This window comes from Callospermophilus lateralis, chromosome 15 (genome assembly GCF_048772815.1).
Source record: "Callospermophilus lateralis isolate mCalLat2 chromosome 15, mCalLat2.hap1, whole genome shotgun sequence".
Lineage (NCBI taxonomy): Eukaryota > Metazoa > Chordata > Mammalia > Rodentia > Sciuridae > Callospermophilus > Callospermophilus lateralis.
In genome coordinates this window covers 69,884,206-69,909,574 of record NC_135319.1, presented here as the reverse complement: position 1 = coordinate 69,909,574, position 25,369 = coordinate 69,884,206, and the positions used below count along the sequence as shown (strand labels likewise).

The 25,369-nt window shown below is 50.4% G+C and overlaps 3 protein-coding genes across 6 annotated transcripts in view; 2 read left to right on the top strand and 1 right to left on the bottom strand.

The window, feature by feature from the left end:
- The first annotated feature begins 12,438 nt into the window (after positions 1–12,438).
- Positions 12,439–15,342, top strand: Calhm1 (calcium homeostasis modulator 1). The gene is made up of 2 exons (XM_076835337.1): positions 12,439–12,990; positions 14,863–15,342. The coding sequence occupies exons 1-2, from the start codon at positions 12,439–12,441 to the stop codon at positions 15,340–15,342; spliced, it is 1,032 nt and encodes a 343-aa protein (XP_076691452.1).
- A 2,658-nt stretch (positions 15,343–18,000) lies between these two features.
- On the top strand, positions 18,001–24,911 carry Calhm2 (calcium homeostasis modulator family member 2). 3 transcript variants are annotated; one of them, XM_076834216.1, is made up of 3 exons: positions 18,001–18,269; positions 19,696–20,329; positions 21,925–24,911. In XM_076834216.1, exons 2-3 carry the CDS (start codon positions 19,775–19,777, stop codon positions 22,339–22,341), a joined length of 972 nt encoding a protein of 323 aa, XP_076690331.1. In that variant the 5' UTR covers positions 18,001–18,269; positions 19,696–19,774; the 3' UTR covers positions 22,342–24,911. The 3 variants fall into 3 exon arrangements, with proteins under 3 accessions (XP_076690331.1, XP_076690329.1, XP_076690332.1); XM_076834214.1 differs by having other exon boundaries at positions 19,638–20,329; XM_076834217.1 differs by lacking the exon at positions 18,001–18,269 and adding an exon at positions 19,519–19,553.
- The window catches only part of Pdcd11 (programmed cell death 11), a 45,026-nt gene continuing 42,636 nt past the window's right edge, over positions 22,980–25,369 (bottom strand). For both annotated transcript variants that reach the window (XM_076834212.1, XM_076834213.1), the window contains exon 36: positions 22,980–24,329. In XM_076834212.1, coding sequence (XP_076690327.1) covers positions 24,158–24,329 — 172 coding nt within the window. In that variant the 3' untranslated portion in view covers positions 22,980–24,157. The remainder of the gene's footprint in view (positions 24,330–25,369) is intronic.

Below are 25,369 nucleotides of genomic sequence, written 5' to 3'. Positions count from 1 at the left end.
GGACCCTGCCAGGCTTGAATGGCAACAGTGCACCCATGTGAAATGCCCATGTTGACACCCATGTTCCAAGGCCTTAGGACCCCAGGGTAGACAGTCTACCCTCATTGGCCTCCTTCTCAAATGGCCCAGTCTCGGCCTAGTTTATGAATGTGGGTTCTAGTCAAGTGTGAGTTCTGATTCAGAGCATCCAGGACTGGACCACAGAATCTCAAAACAAGCTCTTGAGTAATACTGATGTTTCTGGTCAGTGGACCAAACCTGTGTATCATAGATACTGTGTGCGTGTACAAATATGTAACAACAAATCCCACCATTATATACAATTACAATGCACTGATTTTAAAAATGAGTGGGGGGGATAGTCTAAATAGAACTGTTATGGGTTCTGGGTCCTAGATGTTGATTTTAAATAATAAAAATAATCAAAATAGCAATGCTTATTTGGTGACTATTATGTGTCCAGCATTGTTCTAACTTCTTTAGGTATATTAACTCATTTAATCCTCATAATAACCTAATGAAGTAGGTATAAATATAAGCCCAAGTTTTTAGAAAAGAAAACTGAGGCCTAAAGAGGCTAAGTTGCTCAAGGTCACCCATGTAGGAACTGGAATTGGATGCCAAGAGGACTGACTTTGGAGTCTGCTCTGAGCTACCACATCAGTCTGCCCTCTAGACCATTTGGTTAGTTGGTTGGTTGGTTGGTTGGTTGGTTAGTTGGTTGGTTAATTGGCTGGTTGGTTGGTTGGTTTTCAATGCCCTTGTTGGGTTTCCTAAAGCTTCTATCAAGGTTCTTACAGTAAGTTCTAGTAAGCTCTGCCTTTGAGTTCCTCTAGAAAGCCCTAGTTAGTGCCTCTTACTGGCCACTCCAGTGAATAGTTTCTATTTTCCTGTTGAGTGTATTTTTCTGTGTTTCTATGTCAAGGGGGCTACTCTGTGTAGCTACTACTTTCCCAGCTTCTACCAGTTCTGTTTACAGCCAACCAATGCTGGGGCAGGCCCAGTGCAGCCCTTTCCTTGGTCTAGCCCTCTATTCCCCTTCAGCTGGCAGGAACTGCCCCCCTCACATTCCCACTCACCTCCACCTCCCTAGCCCTCAGCCTGACCCCTGAGCTCAACACAGTCCTATACACTACCCCTTCCAGGGCTATCTGTGCTGAGATGTTGGCCCCTGGCCAGCAATGTCCAGGGCCAGGTATGGGTGTGGGGTCTAGCTCAGGACCAAAAGTCCCTGAAATACCAGTGTCAGATCTCCAGGGAAAACTGTCACTCATTCTCCAGAAACCCTAACAGGAAGAGTTAGGGGAAGATCTAGTCTTTCAGCAACCCAGGGCCTCCTCTGCCCCTCCCTGATGATTCATCCAACACACACACAAACACACACACACACACACACACACACACACACACACACACCTGATTTGCCAGCACAGATGACTGCTATACATGTGCAGAGCTGGGTTCACCCAAGACTTTTATATTTCCTTGGGGCCCTCGGGACAGTACAGAGGCCCCTGGAAATCTCCCCTGGAGCCTAGCTCCCTCCATCCAGGCCATCTCTGCTCTCCTGGGCTCTTGCCAAGGGATCTTGTGAGAAAAGAAAATCTCTGCAGCCCAGCTCCCACTACCTCCTGGTGTGGTCAGGCCATGCAAATATCTGAAATGGCACTAGGGTAGGGCATGATTTAGGCAAATTGCTACAGCAATTGAAGAAGAGGATGGAGACGAGAGGTGGCATCCTGACCATTAGGTAGGTGACATTAAGGTCTATGTACTGGCCCCTACATGCTTTCTTTTATTATTATTATGTGTGTGTGTGTGTGTGTGTGTGTGTGTGTGTGTGTGTATATATATATATATATATATCTTTTTTTTTTTTTTTTTTTTTACAACCCCAGCCCACGTGCTTTCTTTCAAAAGGCAGTTTACCCTTACCCAAAGCCATTCTGGCTCTGCTCTGATTTAAGTCAATAGGACGCTGCATTCCTTGACCAAAAACCTGTTAGCCACAGAATTTAAAACTTCTCTCTGCTTATAAGAACACAGATCAGGGGCTGGGGCTGGGGCTCAATGGTAGAGTACTTGCCTAGCATGCATGAGGCACTGGGTTCGGTCCCAGGCTCCACATTTTTAAACAAATAAAATACAAGTATATATATATATAAAACACAAATCACCCTGAAGAGGGGACTTTTGTGAACTTTATGCAGACCAAAAATTCCAACACCCAGGAGAATAGGATAATTAAAAGCAAAGCAGAACTACTGAAGTGGCCCCCTCTTTCTCCACAGAAAAGTCATAACTGGGCTTCTCCAGAAATCTTCACCATGGCTGATTTTAGGACTGTCAGCAAAAGAATCTCTGCAAAAGAGTTCAATGTAGATAAATTTCCTATTTTCGTGTTGCCCTGTTTTACTTGGCCACTGGCCGGGAAGAAATCAACGCTCCAGGTATTCAGTATAGTAGTTTGTAAAAATGTGTAAACAAGGCCTCTGGCCTTGAGCTGGGCTTCACAGAGATGTCTACATTTCTAAGATAAGAGAAGTTACCAATTGGGCTCCATGGTAACAGCTGTCAGGGGGAGGAAAGAAATGGGAGAAGAAGCTCTCCCCTTCTCAGGTGTTGTCCTTGAAGGTTTAACTTGCCCAGAACAGTAAAGAAAAAGCTACTTTTATGTGAACTTCTGCAGACTGTGAACTTCTGAGCCCCTCCCCTTATATGCTGGGTATAAAACTCTGAAACTACCTGAGCTCGGGGTTCAGGGGATTGATTGATTATAGCAAAGGCTATGCCCTCTGAGTCTGGCTGCAGCCAAATAACTGTTTCTTGCTATCTTTGGGTGCCTTGCCTCATCTGTCCCTACAACCCTATCATAAAATCTATAAAAGAAAATCAAAAAATCAAGTTCCAGGTGGAATTAGTCAGCCTAGGCCAAGATGACCAAGAGTTGCATTTAGATATTTAACATCTCATTTTAATCTTATTATCATAGCAAAATTTCCCCTCCCCCACCATGAGTTTCACTTGAGTACCTGTGGTAAGACCATGCACTAGGGATTTTAAAATCTGGTGCAGACTACTGTCAATCAAAAGTTAAGAGGTGGGGCTAGAGTTGTGGTTCAGTGGTAGAGCGCTGGCCTAGCACGTGTGAAGCACTGGGTTCGATCCTCAGCACCACATAAAAATAAATAAAATATAAAGGCATTATGCTCCTCTATAACTAAAAAAATATTTTAAAAAAAGAGGTGGGCCTGTAATCCCATCTGCTCAGGGGGCTGAGGCAGGAGGATTGCTTGTTTAAAGCCAGCCTCATCAACTTAGTGAGGCTCTGAGCAAGATACTGTCTCTACATAAAAAATAAAAAGGGGCTGGGAATGTGATTCAATGGTTAAGTGCCCCTGGATTCAATCTCTGGTACAAAAAAAAAAATTGAATTAAGAGGTGGTACCTGGACAAGACTTTCTAGAAACTTCTCTAAGACCCCCATAAACCTAGGGAACAAAGGAGACCACCCTTTCCTTTTAGGACATCTTTCCTTTCTCCTCTGGTGTACTTTGCTATACTTTTATTACATTTTGTGTCCTGTTTCCTGTCTTGCTTGAAATTTTCACCTCTTAGTGTACAAGAGCCACAGGGTAACAAGATGACCTGCCCTATCCCCAAGGAGCTCATTGTCAATTTGGTGAACAGGGATGGTGCAGAAATAGTGGTAGTCCAGAATGAACAGTGCAATATAATGGAGGAGCCATGTGCCTTTTGATTTTGCAGGGAGAAGTAAAGTTCCAAGCTGGGGGACCAGGGCAGGCTCCACAGTGAAGGTGCCATTTGAATGGTCTTGAAGGATGGGGAAGGTTTTGACATGTGAAAAGAGAAAAGAGGAGAGAGTGCAGAGGAAGCTCAAAGGAGGGAACAGAAAGAACCAAGGCTAAGAGTCTGGTGAAGGGCTGGGCTAGTTGCGTTTTCTCATTCAGCAGACATTCATTGAATGTCTAGAGACCCAGAGAGCAAGACAGACATGCTCCTGTCTTACTGGAGCTTCTGGACAGAGAGATAGAGACAGGGCCGTGAACACACAATCAAATAAGGTGACAGTCCATCCTGGCAAAAGTAGAGGGCCTTGGCCAGAGGACTGAAGAGTCCAGTCAGTGGTCAGGATAGACAGAGAGTAAAATGGGCAGCAGTTAGTGCAATGGGCCCCATAAAGACTGTTCTAAAGGTAAACGCCACTCCATGAAATTAACTTGGAGAAAATTCCAAACACACCAGCCAACTCTTGTGTCTTAGAGCTGCTGGAAAAGGCAAGTGGGATGCACTGAGTGAAGGCTTCAGACTCAAGGGCTACAAAGGGCACTACCGCCAGGTGTGGTGGCTCGCGCACCTGTAATCCCAGTGGCTTGAGAGGCTGAGGCAGGAGGATCGAGAGTTCAAAGCCAGCCTCAGCAAAAAACGAGGCACTAAGCAACCCTGTCTCTAAATAAAATTCAAAATAGGGCTGGGGATGTGGCTCAGTGGTCAAGTGCCCTAAATTCAATCCCTGGTACCAAAAGGAAAAAAAAAAGGTGGGGGGGCACCAGCAACCAGAAGGTCTCAGGTCAAACCAATAGCCTTGGTAGTTTTCCATACCTGATAAACATACATAATGATCAATGCACCTACGTGGCAGCCATATTAACCTCCAGACTAGCACCCCTGAATGGCAATCTCCTATAGGGTTCCCTCTCGCCTGGTGAGAGCTCTATTTCTTTTCTTCTCATTTGCAAAAAATCCTACTCTTTCATCTCATTCTCCATTGTCTGGGGTTTTGTTCTTAAAATTCACAAGAACCCGAACAGAAGTCACTGGCAGGTGACTGGGGTCTGCTGCAAAGGTAAGCGGGCATTTCCTGCTCTGGAGAGCTGCAGCACCATCCCCACACAGGTCCCGCTCATGCTGCCTAGGAACCAGGTCCCCATGGCTGAACACTGAAGGGCACCCCCAGCTGTGAAGAGCCCCTCCTTCAGCAAAGGGCTGTGACCCCGCCAGTGGCTACAGCAACCGAGGCCGGGAGCCAGGTTTCAGCAACACATTTTCAGGATCCTCTTCCCTGACATCCTTTGAAAGCATTGCCCACCTTCTTCCGTCCTTAGACGATGTGATTTCCAAGCCCCAACCTCTTTGCCACGCTGTGTGTAAAAGCAAGAGGCCTGGGGCATGGATGCCACCCCACCAGAGAGTAAGGGACACAGGTAGCAGGCTCCCACCTGGCTCCTAAAGATCCTTCTTCCTCAGGAAAGCCACTGTCTTGGGGACCCAAGCTCATTTTCCAAGCCTCAACCAATTTTGATTACTGTCCACCCCATACCGCCCCCCACACCGCTCCCTTCCACTGACTTCATCCTATACATCAAGTCTCCCTCAGAGACACAGTCTCGCAGGGCAAAAATTGTACTAGAAGCTTGGGCTTTGGCTGTACAAATCCCCTCCCTGTGCAACCGGGCAGCTGCAGCCTTCTGGTCTACCAGGTCTGCAGGAGGAGGGGAGAGTGGGAGGAGCCTTCAGGGTTCAGTTCTAGACTTTGACTTTGTCCTGCAGGAAAAGGGGTGATAGCTGGGATTCACCCTCGTGAAGAGGATGCTTAAAGCCCAGGAAAAGATAAGGTTCTTGATGAGAAAGTCTTGAGTGAGATGAGGATGAGTTTTGGAGGAAGAAGAGGGAGAAGCAGAGAAAGAAAGAGCATCCAGAGGCAGAGAATGCAGAGACAGCTGAATTTCAAAATGCCACAGGAATGAACTCGAATCCAGCACTTCTGGGAGGCTCAGGAGGGAAGAACTGAGGGAAAAAGAACTTGATTATTGGCAAGTGCCCAGGACAGGGAATTGCTCACCCAGGGATTGGTCCAGGCCAAGCAGATGAGTGGTTCTGTGGAATTCATATAAATCCCTGGGCACCTGCCCCACCCATGATTATAATGGAAGGGTAGGGAGTTTGGAGCCTGCCCCAATTTGTGATACTGATACAGGAGTGACTTTATGGGGAGGTAGCAGGATCAAAAGACCAGATGGGAGCTGAGGAATCGTGTCCACCCCAGCATGCTTCCACTTCCGAGGGTCCCATAGAAAAATTAAGGAGTTCTCTGGTGAGGGCCCAGCTCTACCCAACCCTTTGAGACTAAATGAAATTTCTTCTCCTTGCCTGCGCTTGAGAGGCTCTGCCGGGGGAGGCTGGAGGACTGTGGAATGGGGAGCGTATCCCTGAAAGTCTAGAGAAGACCAGTGGGAAATGGATGGCAGATGGGGAGAGCAGAGGTGACGCTGGGCTGCCTTGGCAGTGAGCTTTGAACGTCCACCACCTTTAGCCCTCCTCACTCTCCTCACAGACTGGAGGGAAACCTGGAGAGAAAGGCAGGTACTGTCTCCTGTTTGTGTCTCCCCAGGATTTCATCTTGGGCCAAGGCTCATTTCATTCACTTACTTAAGTGAACCCAGCATTTATTAATTGAGCTCTTTATGTATCCAGATTACTTAAGCTTAGAGAGTAGAGTAATGAATAGGACAGATGTGGACCTTTAGCCATACCTGAGCCCCAGATTGTCAATAAACACACTCCCTAAGTAATTAAGATTGTAACCTGTGCTTGAAGGGACATTATGAAAGCCTATATCAGCAGACTAACTTAAGCTAAGGAGACTGGAAGACCTCCCTAAAGTGGAGAGCCTTAACCTGAGAACTTAAAGATGAACAAGAATTTTGCAATGAAGAATAGAAAAATAAGCATTCCAGGAACATGCAAAGCATGTGCAAAGGCCCTGAGATAGGAAGGGGTTTGTCCTGTGTGGGGAATACAAAGGAAGCTGGTGAGCTGAAGTGTAGACCCTGGGGGGAGAGTGGCATTTTGTAGGCTGTGTGAAGGATTTTGGGCTTCACTACTGCAGGGAATGAAGCCATAGATCAATCAGACATTTGCTTTTAAAATATCACTCTGGCCATAGCCTCAGAGTGGCTTGATGGGGGCCCAGTGTGAACTGTAAAAGGCAGGTGAGCGCTGACGAGCTTGGATGAGAGTGGAGATGGAGGGAAGTGGTAAGTTACAGAGATTTAGGAGGTAGAACCGACTCTGCTTAAAATGTAACACAGACACTGTACCAGCTTGGGAAATGACCCATGTCTGTGATCCCAAATACTCCAGAGGCTGAAGCAGGAGGACCACGAGTTCAAGGCCAATTTCAGCAACTTAACAAGATTCTGTCTCAAAATAAAAAATAAAGGGCTGGGGTTGTGGCTCAGTGGCAGAGCGCTTGCCTCACACATGTGAAGCACTGGGTTTGATCCTCAGCACCACATAAAAATAAGTAAACAAAATCAAGATATCGTGTCCATGTATAACTAAAAAATATATTTTAAAAAATAAATAAATAAAAATAAGAATAAAGAGGATTGGGAATGTAATTCAGTGGTAAAGCACCCCTGGGCTCAATTCCAAATGCCAAAATAAATTAATTAATTAATCAGTTAATCTTTATTTGAAAGAAAATAAAGACTCTATGTTATTCAGGCTAGATTTGAGATATAAAAATACAATGCAGCCAGGTGCAGTGGCACACGCCTGTAACCCCAGGAACTCAGGAAGCTAAGGCAGAAGGAGGGCCCGTCTGAGGCCAGTCTCAGCAACTTAGCAAGACCCTGTCTCAAAATAAAAAATAAAAAGGACTGTGGATGTAGTCCCTCCGTGATAGAGTGTCCCTGGGTTTCACCCCCAGTTCTGCAAAAATAGATAGATAATAGATAGATAGAATGCAGTAAAAGTAAAGCCAGAAGTTAATGGCTTAACATGACGAAGATTTATGTCTAACTCAAGCAAAATCTCAGGAGAGGAGGAAGGGGAAGGGACTTGCTCTGCAGAGTCACTTGGGGTCCCAGCTGGCAGATGGCCCCCATCTCATGGGGCCACCTCAAGACACGTGGTATCCCCAGAGGCAGGGCCTGGGGCGAGGAAGTGGGTACAGTAGCTTATGTGGAAGTTGCTGCCAGGAAACCCTGGGGGGAACAGACGAGATCCCCAGTCACCATGGTGGCACCTAGGGTGCAATCTCTCGGGGACCTTGAGGACCAGGTGGAGTCAGCAGCTCAGGAGAACAATGGATTGTTTCCTCCCAGCCTCACTTTCCCAATAGGGCCCTAACTGGGTCCCCGCCTGCCTTAGGCCAAATGTAAACCCAGTGCTGGGATGACTACAGCAGGTGGGGACTTAGGTGAGCAGTCTGTGTCCTCTTTAGGTGAAGACCACACACTGGGGCTGGGGCGGAGCTCGAAGGTGGAGCTCTGCTTAGCCTGCGCAAGGTCCTGGGCTCAATCCCCAGCACCAAAAATAGACCTTGGTCCTCTGAAAACACAGCCTGACGACACCTGAGTGCCCCTGCAGCTGCATCCGCCATGGGCTCCTGCCTCCTCCACTGCCCCGTGCTCTGGCTGCTCCACCAGTTGCTGGGTGACTCTCCTATGCAAATCAGGCATTTCCCTAAAGGTACAGACAGGCACTCTCCCCAGGGGCCCCCTTTGCATGACCTAATACAAACTTTCGAAGACACTGCTGCGGCTCAGGTGTGGAGAGGATTGTTCTTACTGCTGTAATGTTGTAACCATCGTCTGCAGAGAGCCCATGCTGGGCCTGGCACTGTGCTGAGTGCTTCACCTGCATCCTCCTACAGCACCCTCACAACCCCCTGAGAGGTGGTCTATCATTCTCCCCATTTCACAGATGAGAAGGCTGAGGCCCCCACAGATTAAATACTTGCCCAAAAGTCCCTGGCTACTATGGGGCACGGCTAAAATTTGAACCTGGGTCACCAGTTAGGTTGCTCTCAACTATTCCGGGATGCAGCTTTCACAGAGGGACAACAAGTGAGCAGGCAGGGCCTTGAGTCAGACTCTGTGGACAGTGAGGGACAGCACAAGTGAAGGTGAGGTGTCCAGGATGCTGTAACAAGATAACACAGAATTGCCTCAAACCACACATGTTTATTTCCCATAGTTCAGAGGCTGAAAGTCTAAGACCAGGGTGTCAGCAGGGTTGGGTTCTGGTGAAGGCCTCCTTTCCAGTCATAGAAGGCCACTTTGTCACTGTGTCCCCACCTGGTAAAGAAAAGGTAAGAGAGTTCTCTGGAGTCTCTTTATAATGGCACTAATCTCTCCATGAGAGCTCCACCCTCATGACCTAATACCATTATGTTGAGGGTTAGGATTCTGACTTGTCAACATAGGGGGACAAATGTTCAACGCATAGAGTCCCAGGCAGCCTGTGTCCCTTCTGTGCCATGGACAACAACCAGCTCTCTGGCCTCAGCTGGTGCTCATAAGGCCACACCCTCCTTCCCACCCCCACCCCTGCAACCTGCCCGGCCCATCTGCCTGTTCCTAACACTCTTCGCCTCTTCACCTACCATGATGACATCGGTTTATGACACTAGGACAAACAGGGGATTTGGAGACATCCACATAGAACTTAGTGAAAAACAAAACAAAACGATCATCTTATATAATTATCATAAAAATAAACAAAGTATTAGGAAATGTGTTAAATACTGAGTTTCTATAAAATATCCAAATTAAATCTTTTAAACTTCTCAAAACAAAAAGTTGAGGTTGCTTCAGTAAGCAGATTTTGTGGGGAGTTACCAAGGATTGAACTCAGGGGCACTCGACTGCTGAGCTACATCCCCAGCCCTTTTTTATGTTTTTTTTTTTTTTTTAATATTTGTTTTTTAGTTGTAGATAGACACAATACCTTTATTTTATTTATTTTTTTATGTGGTTCTAAGGATAGAACCCAGGGCCTGGCACGTGCTAGGTGAGCGCTCTACCGCTGAGCCACAACCCCAGTCCATTATGTTTTATTTTGAGACAGGGTCTTGCTAGGTCCTTAGGGTCTCACTATGTTGCTGAGGTTGGTCTCAGACTTGCAATCCTCTTGCCTCAGCTTCCTGAATCACTGGGATTACAGGCATGCACCCCCACATCCAGCAATATCAGACTTTTCTTTCTTTCTTTCTTTCTTAATAGTACTGGGAATTGAACCCAGGTCCTTGTAAATCCTAGGCAAGTATTTTACCACTGAGCTTCACCACCAGCCCTTATGTCAAAGATTTTAAAATAACATTGCAGTTAGAATTTGCAGGGCATAAATATGAGGGTAAAGTAGGCACCTTGGATACCACTAAACAGGGACATTGCTACAGGGAGCCATGTCCAACAAAGATAGGCATGATAGAGATTCTAGATAGCTACCTAGGGCCACCCCTCCTGGTTTCCGGAGCTATCCCAGGCCCATCCCATCCCCACCCGCCACTCCTGGGGCTGTGTGCCAGGCCCCAGCTGCAGCTCAGACCTTTTGCTGGCCATGCCTGCAATGGGCCAGTGCACATCAATGGTTGCCTCCTTTGCTTGATCTCCTTCATCCTCATCCCCACCAAGAGGTGTCCCAGGTGAGCCGCTGACAAGGGTCCTCTAGGGACTACCAGCCTAAGGGCTCCGGTTGTCCCAGAGCAACATTTTCCCCATCTGTATCATATTTGTGAGACCACCTGGATTAGTAGAACAGGGGGCCTTGATTCAGCCAGAAGAGAAAAGCCAAAAACCCACTGCCCTGACCTCTCTTCAACCCTGTACTCTAACCCTGTGAGAGGGCTAGCCTGGGCTCCTATCCCACCTCCCCACCTACAAGCTGGGTAACCTTTAGCTTACCTTCTCTGAGCCTCAGTCCCCACCTCTGTAAAATGGGACAGTGCCTGTCCCACAGGGTTTCTCTGAGTTCAAGATTCAGGATAAAGAGAGAGAAATTCTGAATCTTAAAGGAAATACCCATCAGCCGTCGAGATACAAAAAGCACAGTTGTAAATCTTGTTCCATGCCCCTATAAAATGAGGAAAATACACAAGTGCAGGAAAGATTGGCATGAAATTGTGCAGCTCCACCTTGGATCCACCTCCAGTTCATCCCCTGATACAGCCCTTCTATACATGAGAGACCTCTGGCCCAAGGTACTCTCAAGACAGCCCACATTCCCTCTTAAATGAAGATCTACCTTCCTAAATAAACCTCCATCTATGCCTTTCCTTGTGCTGAAATTCTTTTCTATCACATATGCCAAGAACCTCCCTGGTCCTGAGCTGGGTTCCCCCTCTCCTCAGGGAATCTCCCGGACCCTTCTCCAGAGACTTCTCTTGCCCAGAGCTTCACACTGGGAAGGCCCCGGTCAACACTGTTTTTGTCAGCTTTACAGATACAAAGCCCACTAATGAGGTTACATGCACGCCTACAGGCGCAGATGCGAGCCACAGCAAGCTCATGCCTGGGCACAAACATGGGGAGGTACAGATCTGTGGGCCCCGTGGAGACACCCTGTCTGGGTTCTGCCTCACCCCCATCCCCACCCCTTGCCCCAGACAGGAACCATCCAGTTGGAGCCAGATCTGACCTGCCCTTCTGGGAGAGCTGTGGGCATCAAAGGGAGCCCATCAAGGCCCTCCCCTTTGATGAGTAGAGGGAGGAGGCCCTCGTCCTGTAGACACTTTGGAGGCCCAGGCTCCAGGCAGGAAGCACCCCCACCAACCCCTTAACTTTTTTATCTGGGGACATAGAGCTAGGAGGTGGAGGCAGGAAAGGATTCGCCATCCGCAACCCACATGCAGCGCACACAGAGGCACAGGCAGGTCTGACTTGAAGGTGCCTGCACACCACAGCTCCCTGCCCAGGCAGCCTGTCCACTACAGGTCCTCCAATTTCAAATCCAGGACATTTCACTCCATGCCATGCCCACAATTACACCATCTCCACCACCACCACTGCCATCCTCATGGTGACCAACATCACCTCCCAATCCTTCCCATCTCCATGACACCCGCTGCAGACACCCCACCACTGCCATCCCCACATCAGCAGACCATCTCTGTGTAACTGATGGAGGTGGCCCTGGGATCCTGATGCAGTGTGGAGGAAAGACATGCAGAGGGAGGGTGACATGCTTCCCAGGAGCCTGGAGGCCTCTGCAGCACCAGGGACTCCCTCAGACTCCACCCTGCTGGACACACTGTCTTCCCAGCCTGTACCCTCCCCTTCCCCACCCTCCCACACTCACAGAGAGCTGATCTCCATCAGGTGAGGCCCTTGTGGCTTCCTAGCGCCGGAGGCAGCTGGGGAGAGACAGGAATCAGGGAGGGGTGGGGAAGGGAGGGGCACAACCCTGGCTGAACCCACAGGATTGGCCAAGCTGCACCCTCTTGGCCAGCACCTGACCAGAAGGTTCCTCAAAGCGACAGTGACCTCAGCCTCTGCCCTGAGCTCTGCCAGTCCCATCTGGGAGGGCTGAGTCATGAGGTGGGCACCCAGTGATCAGGGAGGGCTGCAGGAGCCTTTTTGGAGGCAACAGTGAGGTGGGGAGAGGCCGCAGGGCCCTGTAGGGGACACGATGGACAAGTTCCGGATGATCTTTCAGTTCCTGCAATCCAACCAGGAGTCCTTCATGAATGGCATCTGTGGCATCATGGCGCTGGCCAGCGCCCAGATGTACTCAGCCTTCGACTTCAACTGTCCCTGCCTGCCAGGCTACAACGCAGCCTACAGCGCAGGCATCCTGCTGGCACCTCCCCTGGTGCTCTTCCTGCTCGGCCTGGTCATGAACAACAACGTGTCCATGCTGGCTGAAGAGTGGAAGCGACCCCCTGGCCGCAGGGCCAAGGACCCTGCCGTGCTGCGCTACATGTTCTGCTCCATGGCCCAGCGAGCCCTCATTGCACCTGTCGTGTGGGTGGCCGTCACACTGCTCGATGGCAAGTGCTTCCTCTGTGCCTTCTGCACTGCTGTGCCCGTGGCTGCCCTGGGCAATGGCAGCCTGACACCTGGCTTGTCTGCCCCCGAGCTTGCCCGCCTGCTGGCTCGGGTGCCCTGCCCCGAGATCTATGATGGCGACTGGCTGCTGGCCCGTGAGGTGGCTGTGCGCTACCTGCGCTGCATCTCCCAGGTGAGGGGGCCGGTCTGCTCACAGGCCAGGGTCCCTCTTGGAAGGCCCTGTTCCCCCAACTCTCAAAATGGGGTTCCCCTCAGACAGAGTGGGAGAGGGGGGACATTTCCCCAGTCGGGACTGAAAGCAGAGCCAATGAACTTTCTCTGAGACTGGGGCCACTTGGGGAAAGTGCTGTGGCTCCCTCAGTGTAGCAGAGTTGTCCTCTGTCCTGAGGTCCCTAAAGAGGACCCAGTAGCTCAGCTGACCCCATCTCCTCCATCCTGAGCTCTGAGCTTGGAAGCTGAGGGAATTTGCATCATTTTCTCTTCCAGCCTGGGCCTTGGAGAGCTGGTGGGTGGCTGGGCCATTTGGGTATATTTCCCTGGCAAATGCCCCTATCTGGCACCTCCCTGCTCAGAGAGTGGGAGCTGAGGGTCTGGGTGTCTTGGAAGGGATCACGTGGGTAAGGGAGATCCACAGTTGGGATACGAATTAAAGGACCACTCTGTTAGCCCTTTGATGGTCAGTCAAGGAGAGGGGCAGGAGGCTGGGCCTGCCCTGGAAGGCCTGGAGAAATATGCACACTCTGCTCTGGTGAGTGCAAACCCCTGGGCTCCCCTCTGCAGCTGGGACCCTTCTCCAATGAGGCCTTCCTTACCACCCAGATGCCACCTGTGAGTCTCCCACTGTAAGTACCCAAACCGAGCTCTGATTTCTCTCCCAGACAGACCAGTGTCTCCACTCCTGTGGGCACTTGTCCCACCACCCCAGGCCTTAGGGTCTAAGCAGCTGTTCCTTTACCTGACCTTTAAATTACCACATCATAAGCTGAAAGGGTCTCCAGAGGCCATGGCTGCCTGGTCTAGAGACACGTTTCATTTGGCCTTCAGAATTTTAACTCTAAAGTCACCTTTAGAATTAATTGGCTTCCTCTAAAACTCAGAATTTTTTATATAAAAACCACATTTCCAAGTTCATTTGAAACATCTGAAGATCCAGCCCCTCTGGGCACACACTTGCTTATTGAGCAGCCTGAGGGCTCCCCGCCCCCCTCACCCCGAGACCAACCACATGCTCTGCAGCTCCTGGCCTGGCCCCCTGGGATAGGTATTTGCATTTGCCCCTCATGCCCATTCTGACCTGTCCAATGCTGCTGTGTGCAGCTGGGGGCCCAGGTGGGGCCTTCAGCGCCCTCACAGTACTGACAGAGCAGAGCTAGAGACAAGGGTCCAGTTTTTCAGCGGAGTTTGAGAGCTTGTCCAGGGCCTCTCTGGGACCCCTGAGGCCTCAGCTCCACCCACGTGGAGAAGAGGCTCACCTGGTGCAGGTGTCAGTAGCAGGAGCTAAAGGAGAGGCACAGAACTCTGAGGAGGAAGGGCCACTATGGCCTAGGGAGGTGAAGAAGCTTTCCCAAAGGAAGAGGCATGGTCCTGAGGGCCTATTGGAATGGTGGGGGCTAAAAGTTAGTGGGTGCTATGTATGTACCAGGCGCTATTAAGTCTATTACCTCTTTTAGTCTTCATGGGAACTATGAGATAGGTGCTATCACTAGCCCCATCTTACGGGCAGGCCACAGAGTAGTCAGTTTGCGTCACTCTTGGTCAGCTACTGAGCAGTGCAGACAGGATTCAAACCAGGCCGACTCACTCCAGGGTCTGGAGTTTACCCCTGTGCACGAGGACCCAGCCAACACAACAGGTGCCTCACACAAGCTCTCATTCCCAAGAGGTGGGTATACCCACGCCTATTTTGCAGATGAGGAAACAGAGGAGGCCAGGAGGTGAAGTCACTTGTCCAGTTCCTGCTCTCCTCACTAAAGGCCCCAGAGAGTGCTTTGGGGGTTTGTACAGGTTGGGAGGCAGGAGGCCTAACGCTTCCCTCTCCCCGCAGGCACTGGGCTGGTCCTTCGTGCTGCTGACTACACTGCTGGCGTTTGTGGTGCGCTCCGTGAGGCCCTGCTTCACACAGGCTGCTTTCCTCAAGAGCAAGTACTGGTCCCACTACATCGACATTGAGCGCAAGCTCTTTGATGAGACGTGCACAGAGCACGCCAAGGCCTTCGCCAAGGTCTGCATCCAGCAGTTCTTCGAAGCCATGAACCATGACCTGGAGCTGGGTCATGCTCGTGGGCCACTGGCTACAGCTACCTCTCCATCTGCCTCCCACAGCCCCACCGAAGGTACTGAGGAAGAGAGGGAAAAGCTGCGTGGCATCACCGACCAAGGTGCCATCAACAGGCTGCTGACCAGTTGGCACAAATGCAAACCACCACTGCGGCTGGGCCAGGAGCCTCTGATGGGCAATGGCTGGGCTGGGGGCGGGCCTCGGCCTCCACGCAAGGAGGTGGCCACCTACTTCAGCAAAGTGTGAGCTGTGGCTGGCTTAGGAAACACAGCTCTCAGACCCTCAAACAAGATAGAGAAATGAAGGCTTTAGGTGCTGCACAGCAGGCCTCAGGAACAGGCCCACATGTCCAGGCACTCACTTGTCCTTTTAGGAAAGGAATTGTGGAGCTAGAAGGGGACCTCTTTCCTCCAGCTTTGAGACTGCCCTGGGGCAGTGGGCCCATAAGCAGTATTAGTTCAGAAGTTTCGGAACTGACTTGGGGAGACAGATGGCTGGCCCCTGACCGCCTTCCCAGGCTACTTCTAAAGCTGCTTCTTTTATGGTGGCTCACTACCTCCTCTCAGGCCTCACAGGCTGGTCTGCCCCTGCACCCTCTGTCATCTATGACTTTTGAGGAGCTCAGGACTCGGGAACCAGGAGGACATCCAGCCCTCTTGTGATATTGGCCAGAATCTTTTGGGTGAGTGGGCCAAGGTAGCAGGTGATAAGACAATATGCTGAGAGTTAAGTCCAGGGAGGAGATGCCAGGGTTTGTGGTCACTACAGAGGTCACTAGACGAATATTGAGGTGAACTCCGTGTTAATTAGCACCAAGCATGAAACACTCCCCGTGGAGGGGTGCTTGGAGACCACACTAACACCTGCCTCATGCCCAGATCTCAGGGGGAAATCACACCATCCCCAGAAGATGTCTCCTGTTAGAAACAGAAGGGGAAGCTTCCCACTTTCTCAAGGGGGGGCTCTAAAGCACTTAGAAGTTCTGCCCTGAGGTGGGATGAGGAGGGAAAGGAGTTGCCTAAATGGAAATAGCTCACACTGCAGAGCGGGGCAGAACTGGGTCAATGCTGTGCTCTACTACTTACAAACTGTGTTCTGGGCCAGGTGACTCATTTTCTGTGCCTTGGCTCCCTCAATTGTACAATGGGGACAAGGGCCCTTAACTCGAGATGGTTGTGTACAAAAGCACATAGCAGCCAGGCACGGTGGCGCACACCTGTGATCCCAGTGGCTTGGGAGGCTGAGACAGGAGGATGGCAAGTTCAAAGTCTCAGCAACTCAGTGAGGCCCTAAGCAACTCAGTGAGTTCCCAAAATAAGTAAAAATAAACAAATAAATTTTTAAAAGTCAAAAAGCACATGGCACATGGTAGTCACTGAGGACATGGTGGTTTATGGGTTTGTTCATTTCTAAATCTGAGGGCTTCTCTCTTCCTCTCCCAAAAGAGGGACAAGAGACATAGGAATAAACAACTTCAGTCTTTGTTTAGGAGGAAGAAACAGGGGTTCAGATAGGTTTCTTATCTTTCAGACCTGAGTCCCACCCATCTCAGAAATCACTTTGCTTCCAGTCATGATTTCCATCCTTCCTCATTCTCTGTTTACACTTCTGAGACCCAGTCTCCCTCTTCATTTGCAAGGAGGGCAGGTCCCTGCAGACAGAAGTGGTCTGGGAGGGCTCCCTGCAGGAGTTGGGACCTGACCCAGGTCCAGGGAAGAGGGGATCAGATGAGCACAGTCAAACATGTGTTGGTGGGTGGGGGCAACCAGTAAGAACAGGAAGCCCAGGGATACTGAGAGAGACAAACCTGAATGAAAGAATAAAGCTTTGTGTCAGCAGACCCGGGTGGAAACACCAGAGCTACAGGAGCTGTGGCAAGTCACCTAGGCCCTTGGAGCTGCAGTGTGCTCCATGCAGGGGTTGTTAAAAGACCTGCTTCTTAGGCCTGTGGTGAGGATAAAAGGAAGTAGCTCTTAGGGAAGGATTTGAGGCCATAGGGTCTGAAACAAGCACACAAGCAAACACACCAAAATGGTCTCTCCCCTTCATTCCTGCGTGTGGACAAGCCGGGCAAGGTTTCCTCATCCCTCAGCAGTTCCACCATCAGGGAACCACAGCCTTGCAGAGCTGGCAGGGGCCATGTGGCCTGTCCTTAGAACTCTCTTCTTCAGCATTCCTGACCCATGACTCTTCAGCCTCAGCTTGCACACTCCCACGGATAGGACCACTTCTGGGGCAGGCTGGGAAGCTCCTTCAGAAATCTGCCTCCTAATTTCCACCTACCAGCCAGGCTGTGCCCCTTGGGCCTCAGAAGATCCTAGACTCCTGAATTCAACTATGAGCCTTCCAGAGATGTGAAGTGGTTCTGGGACTTAGCTGAACTATGGAGGGAAGAGCCACATGGGGGATGGTTTGTTCAGTCAGGGGCAGACAGCTCAGGAGAAGGGCCAGACTGGGGTGGGGCCTAGCATTTTGTGTCCTCGGAGAGACCACCTTGTCTGATGGCACTCTCCCACGACCTTAGGAACTGACTTAGGGCTCCTTCTAGTAGTTTCTGCCTGCATGCTGGGGGTGGGGGGTGGAGAGGTGGGATCAAGCAAGGGGTGCTTTTGAAACTGGAATGGGGGCAGATCCAGGCCAGAGCTGCTGCCTGTCTCCTGCTGAGACCCTCCCCAGCTACCCCCACCGCGCCCTGTGTGGAGCACCAGGTAGGGTCGAGGCCGGAGGTGGAGTGCCAGCCACCAACAGCAGCGAGCAGCATTGGTCGGGGCAGCAGCAGCTCAACAAGCGTCTCCACTTCCTCTCCGCTCGCGCCGCCCTCGGCCGCCCGCCCAACCCTCCTCTCCTGGCCGGGGAGGCTCTTTTTCCATTCGCTGATGCGCGGGTTCCATCCCACTGTTTCCTTCTCTCTTTTCTGGAGTTAAATTTGTCTGTAGGTGCTTGAGATCTGCCTGCAGACGCCTGGAGTTAAGTCTGTTTGCAGACGCCAGCCCCAAGCCCTCTGGTCTCAAACTTTTGCTCCCGTGCAGAAGCAAAGCGGGAGGGAGCCCGGAGCGCCTGCGGAGGCACTTAGGGTGCAACCCGATTGCCTCCTCAAGTCTCCCACGCCTGCACCACTACTCTGAGTCCAGCCTCAGGAAGCCAAGGCCACCAGTACCTGCAGCCAGCCCCAGGTAAGAAGGAGCCCCTCCCTGGGTGTGCCAGGTGTCAGAGGAGCATGGCAGGGCTCCTCTCAGGTGGCCCAGGTTTTGTCCCAGGGAGCGGTCCCCTGCCCAACCACCACCAGCTGCCTGTCTCCTATCTTCACTGATGGTTGGAGGAGGTCCCACTTCCACTGGAAATAGGCTGTCCCCAGCACAGTGGTCTCAGAAGATAGCCTGATTCACCCTCTACTCATCACCCACTCTGTCCAGACTTCTTATACCCAAATTTGGGTGGGTTTATGGACTCTGGGCCCCGCAGGGAGCTAATGAGGTGCCTAGAAATCAAAAGGAAAGAGGGAGACAGGACTGCCATTAGCTCATGTATCCCCCGCAATAAGACAAAGTCCTTTTCCCAAGCAGTTAGATGGGAGCCCCTGGTTCTGAGTTGTGGAGACAGATTTCTCCTCTTCTTCCTGGAGCCCACATGGCCATATGGCCCTGCCTGGGCCCATCTGGCAGACTTGGAAGAGGTGGGGACAGGCAGAGATGTAGTGATGATCACCCAAAGAACCACCTCTGCTTGCTGTGCACCCCTCCCTCCACTCCCTGGCTTCCTCTAGCCTGGGGAGTTTTGTTTTTCATCCTCCTGATGGGGAGGACTTGGGCCACACCCTGGCTTGTCTCTCAGGGCCTGTGGGTGGCGCTTGGGTAAGGAGTTGGGGCCAAAAACTTTGCAGGAGCCTGAGGCCAGGCCCACTCCCTGGCAGGTTGCCAGCACTGCTGCAGCCCAGAGCAAACAGAGCAGCCTCCGGAAGGGGTGGTGGGCAGCCTTGCTTCAAGGAGGCTTCCTCCTGCTGGCAAGTGGGGCAGGGCCCAGGCCCAGGACTTGGTGGAGCTGGGCTGCTGGGAGGCTGCTGTGTAGGACAGGGATCACAAGCAAAGTCAGCAGGAGTTAGAGAAAATAGAGGAATAACAGCCCAGCCAAGACAACCACTACAGATTTGACAATCTCTCAATGTCCAAGGTCACTTAGTCTGGGACATTAGCATCCGGAAATCGCAGAAGGAAAGCATCCCACATCCCCTACTACCACAGGGCCATTCCTAACCCCTATCCTGGAGGTGGTGGTGGCAAAAAAAAAAAAAAAAAGAGCCAGATAGACCTTGAATCTCAGCTGTCATGTGTGACCCTGACCAGTGGCTCACCTTCAAGAAGCCTCCCCTTCCATAGAAGAGCTCCATGAGGAATTGTGGGGATGGAGAGCACCTGACACATGGCAAGGACTCAGCATAATGGCCACCATCAGTTCCACAGGTTCGGGTTCCTCCTTTGTCAATAGACCCCACATACCCACCATGTTCATAGGCAAATGTTTATCAGCCATCTCCTGTCCTGCAGGAAGCACCACACCAGCTACTATAGCCAATAAAATGGTACAACCATGCCCTGCCTCCAGGTGTCCTCAAGCCTGCATGCCTTCCTAGTCCCACCTGGAACCATCAGTCCTTTTCCAAGTCTCCAGCCAACCAGTCACCATGGCAGCCCTGATTGCAGAGAACTTCCGCTTCCTGTCACTCTTCTTCAAGAGCAAGGATGTGATGATTTTCAATGGGCTGGTAGCACTGGGCACAGTGGGCAGCCAGGAGCTATTCTCTGTGGTGGCCTTCCACTGTCCCTGCTCACCAGCCCGGAACTACTTGTATGGGCTGACAGCCATCGGAGTGCCCGCCCTGGCACTCTTCCTCATCGGTGTCATCCTCAACAACCACACCTGGAACCTAGTTGCCGAGTGCCAGTATCGGAGGACCAAGAACTGCTCAGCTGCTCCCAACTTTCTCCTTCTAAGTTCCATCGTTGGCCGTGCAGCTGTGGCCCCCGTCACCTGGTCTGTCATCTCCCTGCTGCGAGGAGAGGCCTATGTCTGTGCTCTCAGTGAGTTTGTGGACCCCTCCTCACTCACAGCTGAGGAAGAGGGCTTCCCACTAGCCCATGCCACCGAGATCCTGGCTAGGTTTCCTTGTGGGGAGGGCCCTGCCAACCTGTCAGGCTTCCGGGAGGAGGTCAGCCGAAGGCTCAAGTATGAGTCCCAGGTAAGGAGCTGTGCAAGAAGCGGCTCTTCCTTCCTCCCTAGGTGGTGAGGAGGTGCTGAATGGGGGGCGGGGGGAGTCAATACTCAGGGGTTAAGGTTTCCAAGAAAGCAATAGATTGTTGGCATTAGGCATCAGAGCTGGTTAACAAACTGTGCATTAGTGTTTGGTGGGACAAGTCAATTTCAGCCCCAATTTAAGAGAGGTTTGGTTTTGGTGCTGGGGGTTGAAACCACGGCCTCACCCATGCTAAGCACACTCTACCACTGAGCCATACCCGTCAACCCGTTTTTGTTTTTTTATATTTATTCACAATACCTTTATTTCACTCATTTATTCTTTACGTGGTGCTGAGGATCGAACCCAGGGTCCTGCACATGCGAGAGAAGTGCTCTACCACTGAGCTACAACCCCAGCCCCTCAATCCCAGTTTTAAACAATGAAGGAACATTCTTCTAGTTCAGACTGAGCTTTGATCATGTATAGGCCGTTTACCTTAGCCAGGGTGAGCATGGGCCTGTAATCCACCTCAGAAGCATTTGCTGTGGGCTGTGAACTGATAACGTAGTGTAGTTGGCTGAGATGATCGCATTCCTGTCCCAGAAAGGCTGAGACCCAACACTTGGATCAGCCTCATGTGTGGCTGATACAAGGGGTCTCCTGGGGCAGGACAGGGCATTAAGTCAGGAAGAAGCAGTTACTGCCCGATCCTGGCCAGCTTTTGCTGCATTTTGAAGGAGAAGAGGTTAGTCAGGAGAATGAGAAGCAGAGGGTGAGGGTGACAGGAAGGAGCACAAGAAGACTTTCCTGAAAAGGACTTCTCTCAGAAATGTAAGAAACCTAAGTAGATAGAGACGTCAACAAAGGAAAAAAAAAAAAAAAGGGAGCTGGGGATGTGGCTCAAGCGGTAGCGCGCTCGCCTGGCATGCGTGCGGCCTGGGTTCGATCCTCAGCACCACATACAAACAACGATGTTGTGTCCGCTGAAAATTGAAAAATAAATATTAAAAAAAAAAATGATGCTGATCAAATGCCCACAGATCTCTGTACAATTGGCCTTGATGGTCCTTGCCAACATAATCTTGGACAGGTTTATACCCAAGCATTCATGACCAGCACATGGGTGATCTCAAATCAAGGCAATTAGTGATCCAAGGTGAACCAGGCCATGAAGGATTCAGGAAGGCAAGATCACTCCTAGAGGGGCCTTTGAAAATTTCCTGGAGATAGCATCTGACTAAGCCTGGTAGTTGAGTTGGTTGGGTGTGTGTGTACACACGCTGGCATTCAAACCTAGGGCCTCACACATGCTAAGCAAAATGCTCTTACCACTGAGCTACACTCCCAACTGCTGAACTGGGTTTTGATGGGTGAAATGATGGAGGGGTACCTTTGGGCTTGAAGTAGTAACAGAACATGCAAGAAGCATAGCTTAAGAACAGGGAAGGTGCACAAGTTAAAGGAAGTAAGGGAAAGAACAGGCCTGCATTTCCTACCTCCCCACAGAAGCAGAATCTGTTCCTTCCACTATTCGTGGGGTAGGTACTGACACAAGACAGCTCCCTACCCCTCCTGATCCTTGCCCGTTCTTTGGCCAGCTCTTTGGGTGGCTGCTCATCGGCGTGGTGGCCATCCTGGTGTTCCTGACCAAGTGCCTCAAGCATTACTGCTCACCACTCAGCTACCGCCAGGAGGCCTACTGGGCACAGTACCGTACCAACGAAGACCAGCTGTTCCAGCGCACGGCAGAGGTGCACTCCAGGGTGCTCGCAGCCAACAACGTGCGCCGTTTCTTTGGCTTTGTGGCACTCAACAAAGATGAAGAAGAGATGGTTGCCAAATTCCAAGTGCAAGGCACACAGCCACGGCCACAGTGGAACGCCATCACTGGTGTCTATCTGTACCGAGAGAACCAGGGTCTCCCGCTCTACAGTCGCCTGCACAAGTGGGCCCAGGGTCTAACTGGCAATGGCACAGCCCCCGACAACGTGGAGATGGCCCTGCTAGCCTCCTAAGAACCTGCCTGACTCGCTCTTTGCAAATGGTACCACTTGGATCCGAACTGAACCCCACTCCCCCACTGCCTGTTCACATCAGCACCAGAAGGGAATTCTTTTAAAATCACAGATTCCTGACCAAACAGGTCAGGGAAGAGGACACAAGGATCCTGTGGACAATGCAGTCTGCTCTGACAGGAGAGCTCTTAGGCCTGAAGCCTCTCCTGTTGCCTACTTGGGTCATAGCTTTGTGGAAAGGCCACTTTTCCAGACCATGGTTAATTGACTCCAATTAACCATGATATAGGTTTTCTTTTGATAGGTGGGACTCTGAGCTGAAGCTTCAGTCAGAAGAGCCAGGTGACAGAAATGCACTGCAGGTTCCTTGTATAATACATTGTGTATCTAATTGCAAAGGGACATTGAGCTCAGTGGTGCAAGGTTGGGAAGCTGTCCTCTGTTGTATGCCTCTGGCATGATTTCATGTATTTAAATTTTGGATAAGTCATTTCTTACTATAAAGGACTAACTTGGTATCTGTGTAACCGAATGGGCACAGTCATGCACACAGACCCAGATCCCAGTCTGTATTTGTATAGGAGTGAAGGGGACAAGACTAAAAGGAAGCACAAAAGTGGCAATAGCTTGGGAGAGCCAGGTGTCCATGCAAGGGTGGTCTGAGGACTGAATTTTCTGGCAACTGGATTTAGTTTTCTGATTTGATCTGGACCAGTGAGAACACGACCTTTCTCAGAGGGAAGCTCAGTTGGAAATTTCAAGAGTCAAAAGATCCTGTTCTTGATAGGACAAATGTAGCCCCTGACCCAGTGCTAATGTCCAAGAACCAGCCCTCCCCAATTTCTCCTCCCTCCCAGCCTCACCCTGGTTACCTCCACCACCTCTTAAAACCTTTTGATGCTCTCCTTCATCCCTGTCCTGCTTCCTGGCATACAACTCAGTCATTTCCCAGGGAAAAGCTCTCAGGATATTCAAGGCTGTGCCAGAGAAAATTTTTAATTCCCTTAAGACCAAGCCAAAAAAGAAAAGGGTTCAACAACTAGTAAGGATCACTATTCTTCCAGAACTCTGAGATGTACCAGCTTGGGAGAGGTGAAGTCACCTGGCCATAGTGGGCCTGGGGGTATTACCAGGCACATTAAGTCAACACTTGTGGCTTTCCTCAGCAATCCAGGTTCTTTGATTTTCCTTTCTAGGACCTGCTTTTGTCCTCCTGTCCCAGCCTCCACTAAAGGGCAGGAGGTACTAGCTGGCCTGAGGCAATGCCTTAACAGAAGGCTTGCTTCCTGGGAACTACTAATCCCTCTGGCTGGACTGAGAGCCTGAAAGGAACAAAGTAGGATCCTGATCATGAGATCCACAGGAGTTAGGCTTTCTACTCTTGGTTCCCAGGGAGCTCTCCTGAAGGACGGACACTTGTTTTCTCTGAGAGCCCCCCAAACTGCTGCCTGTAATCACTGAACAGCTTCAAAAAAGATGACACAAATCCATCATAAAACAGAACAAGTAAAGAGAAATTAAACCTCAAGGGCCAGAGAATGTGGTGAGTGATTGATTGCCCAGCATGTACAATGACTTGAGTTTGATCTCCAGTCCTGCAAAATGATAATAATAATAATATACACATTTTTAAAAAGGAAGGGAGGCCTCCAATTCTTTTTTCATCCTGATAGGATTACCCCAAAGATGCTGCAGAAAAAGCTGCACTTAAATAAAATCCTCAGGCAATAGCTTTACAAGTGCCCAGGTGCCTAAGGAGGGTGGGGGGACAGTGGTGCTGGCCCACTGCTGAGTGTCCAGTGGAGCCAGACAGCCACTAATCGTCCAGCACTGAGCTCTTGGCCTCCACGTATTCCAGGGCCTTCGCCTTGACTGCCTGCACATCCTTCTCAGTGCCATGTTGCTTTTCATAGTCCAGATAGCGCTTGAAGAAGAACTTCATTCTCTTGGGGGCCAGGCTCAGATGAATGACACGCTCAAATATGTCTCTATAAGAAAGAACAGAAGCAAATGTCTCGTGGTCCCAGTCATATGACTCCTAGCTAGTGGTCACCCACCTAGCTAGCAGTCACTGAGGCTCTGGGCCCTCTGTCGTCTAGCACTCCCACTTCTGACTTTATCATCATTAAGAATTCCTGTGATAGGCTAGGGTTGTGGCTCAACGGTAAAGCACTTGCCTAGCATGTGTGAGGCCCTCAGTTCAGTCCTCAGCACCACATAAAAATAAATAAAATAAAATAAAAGGTATTGTGTCCAACTAGAACTAAAAAATAAATATTAAAAAAATTGTTTAAAAAAAAAAAAAAAGAATCCTGTGATAAACTGAAGTGACACCACACCTTCATTTTCCAAATGAATAGGTACTTAGAGATGCTAGAGGACTGGCTTCGAGCCACACAATGAATGGGGGACAAGGCTACTAGAATAGGGACCACAATGAAGCACAGATCCATGAGAGAACCAATGCTTAAAACTCATGAAGAGGGGCTCGGGATGTGGCTCAAGTGGTAGCGTGCTCGCCTGGCATGCGTGAGGCACTGGGTTCAATCCTCAGCACCACATAAAGGTAAAATAAGGATATTGTGTCCATCTAAAACTTAAACAAATAAATAAATAAACAAAACAAAACAAAACCTCAAGAAGGGCCTGAGTTAGGTACTTTTTCTTTCTAGACCTTGGTATACCTACCTCTTACCCTCACTACCTGTGGATGCTGGGGGATAAGTGAGATCCTGCCTGTGTAAGTTTTGCACGAGAATCAGGCACAGTGTTCATCGTGATGGAAACTCAAGTCTGCTGACTCCCAAGCCAGGGACCAGGCCACTTCCCACCAAAAGGTACAGACATGGATCAGAGGCTGGCCTTTTGAGGCTGGAAAACTGAATGCCATGGAGCTTGCAGTCATGTCAAAGCTGTTTTTCTATACTACAAGAGAACTGTGAGCTGCATTGGGGCTAAAAACTTATCAGTGGGTCAACACCTCCATTATTACCCCCGCCAAATCAGCCCCAGTCTGTCTTCCCCTCTC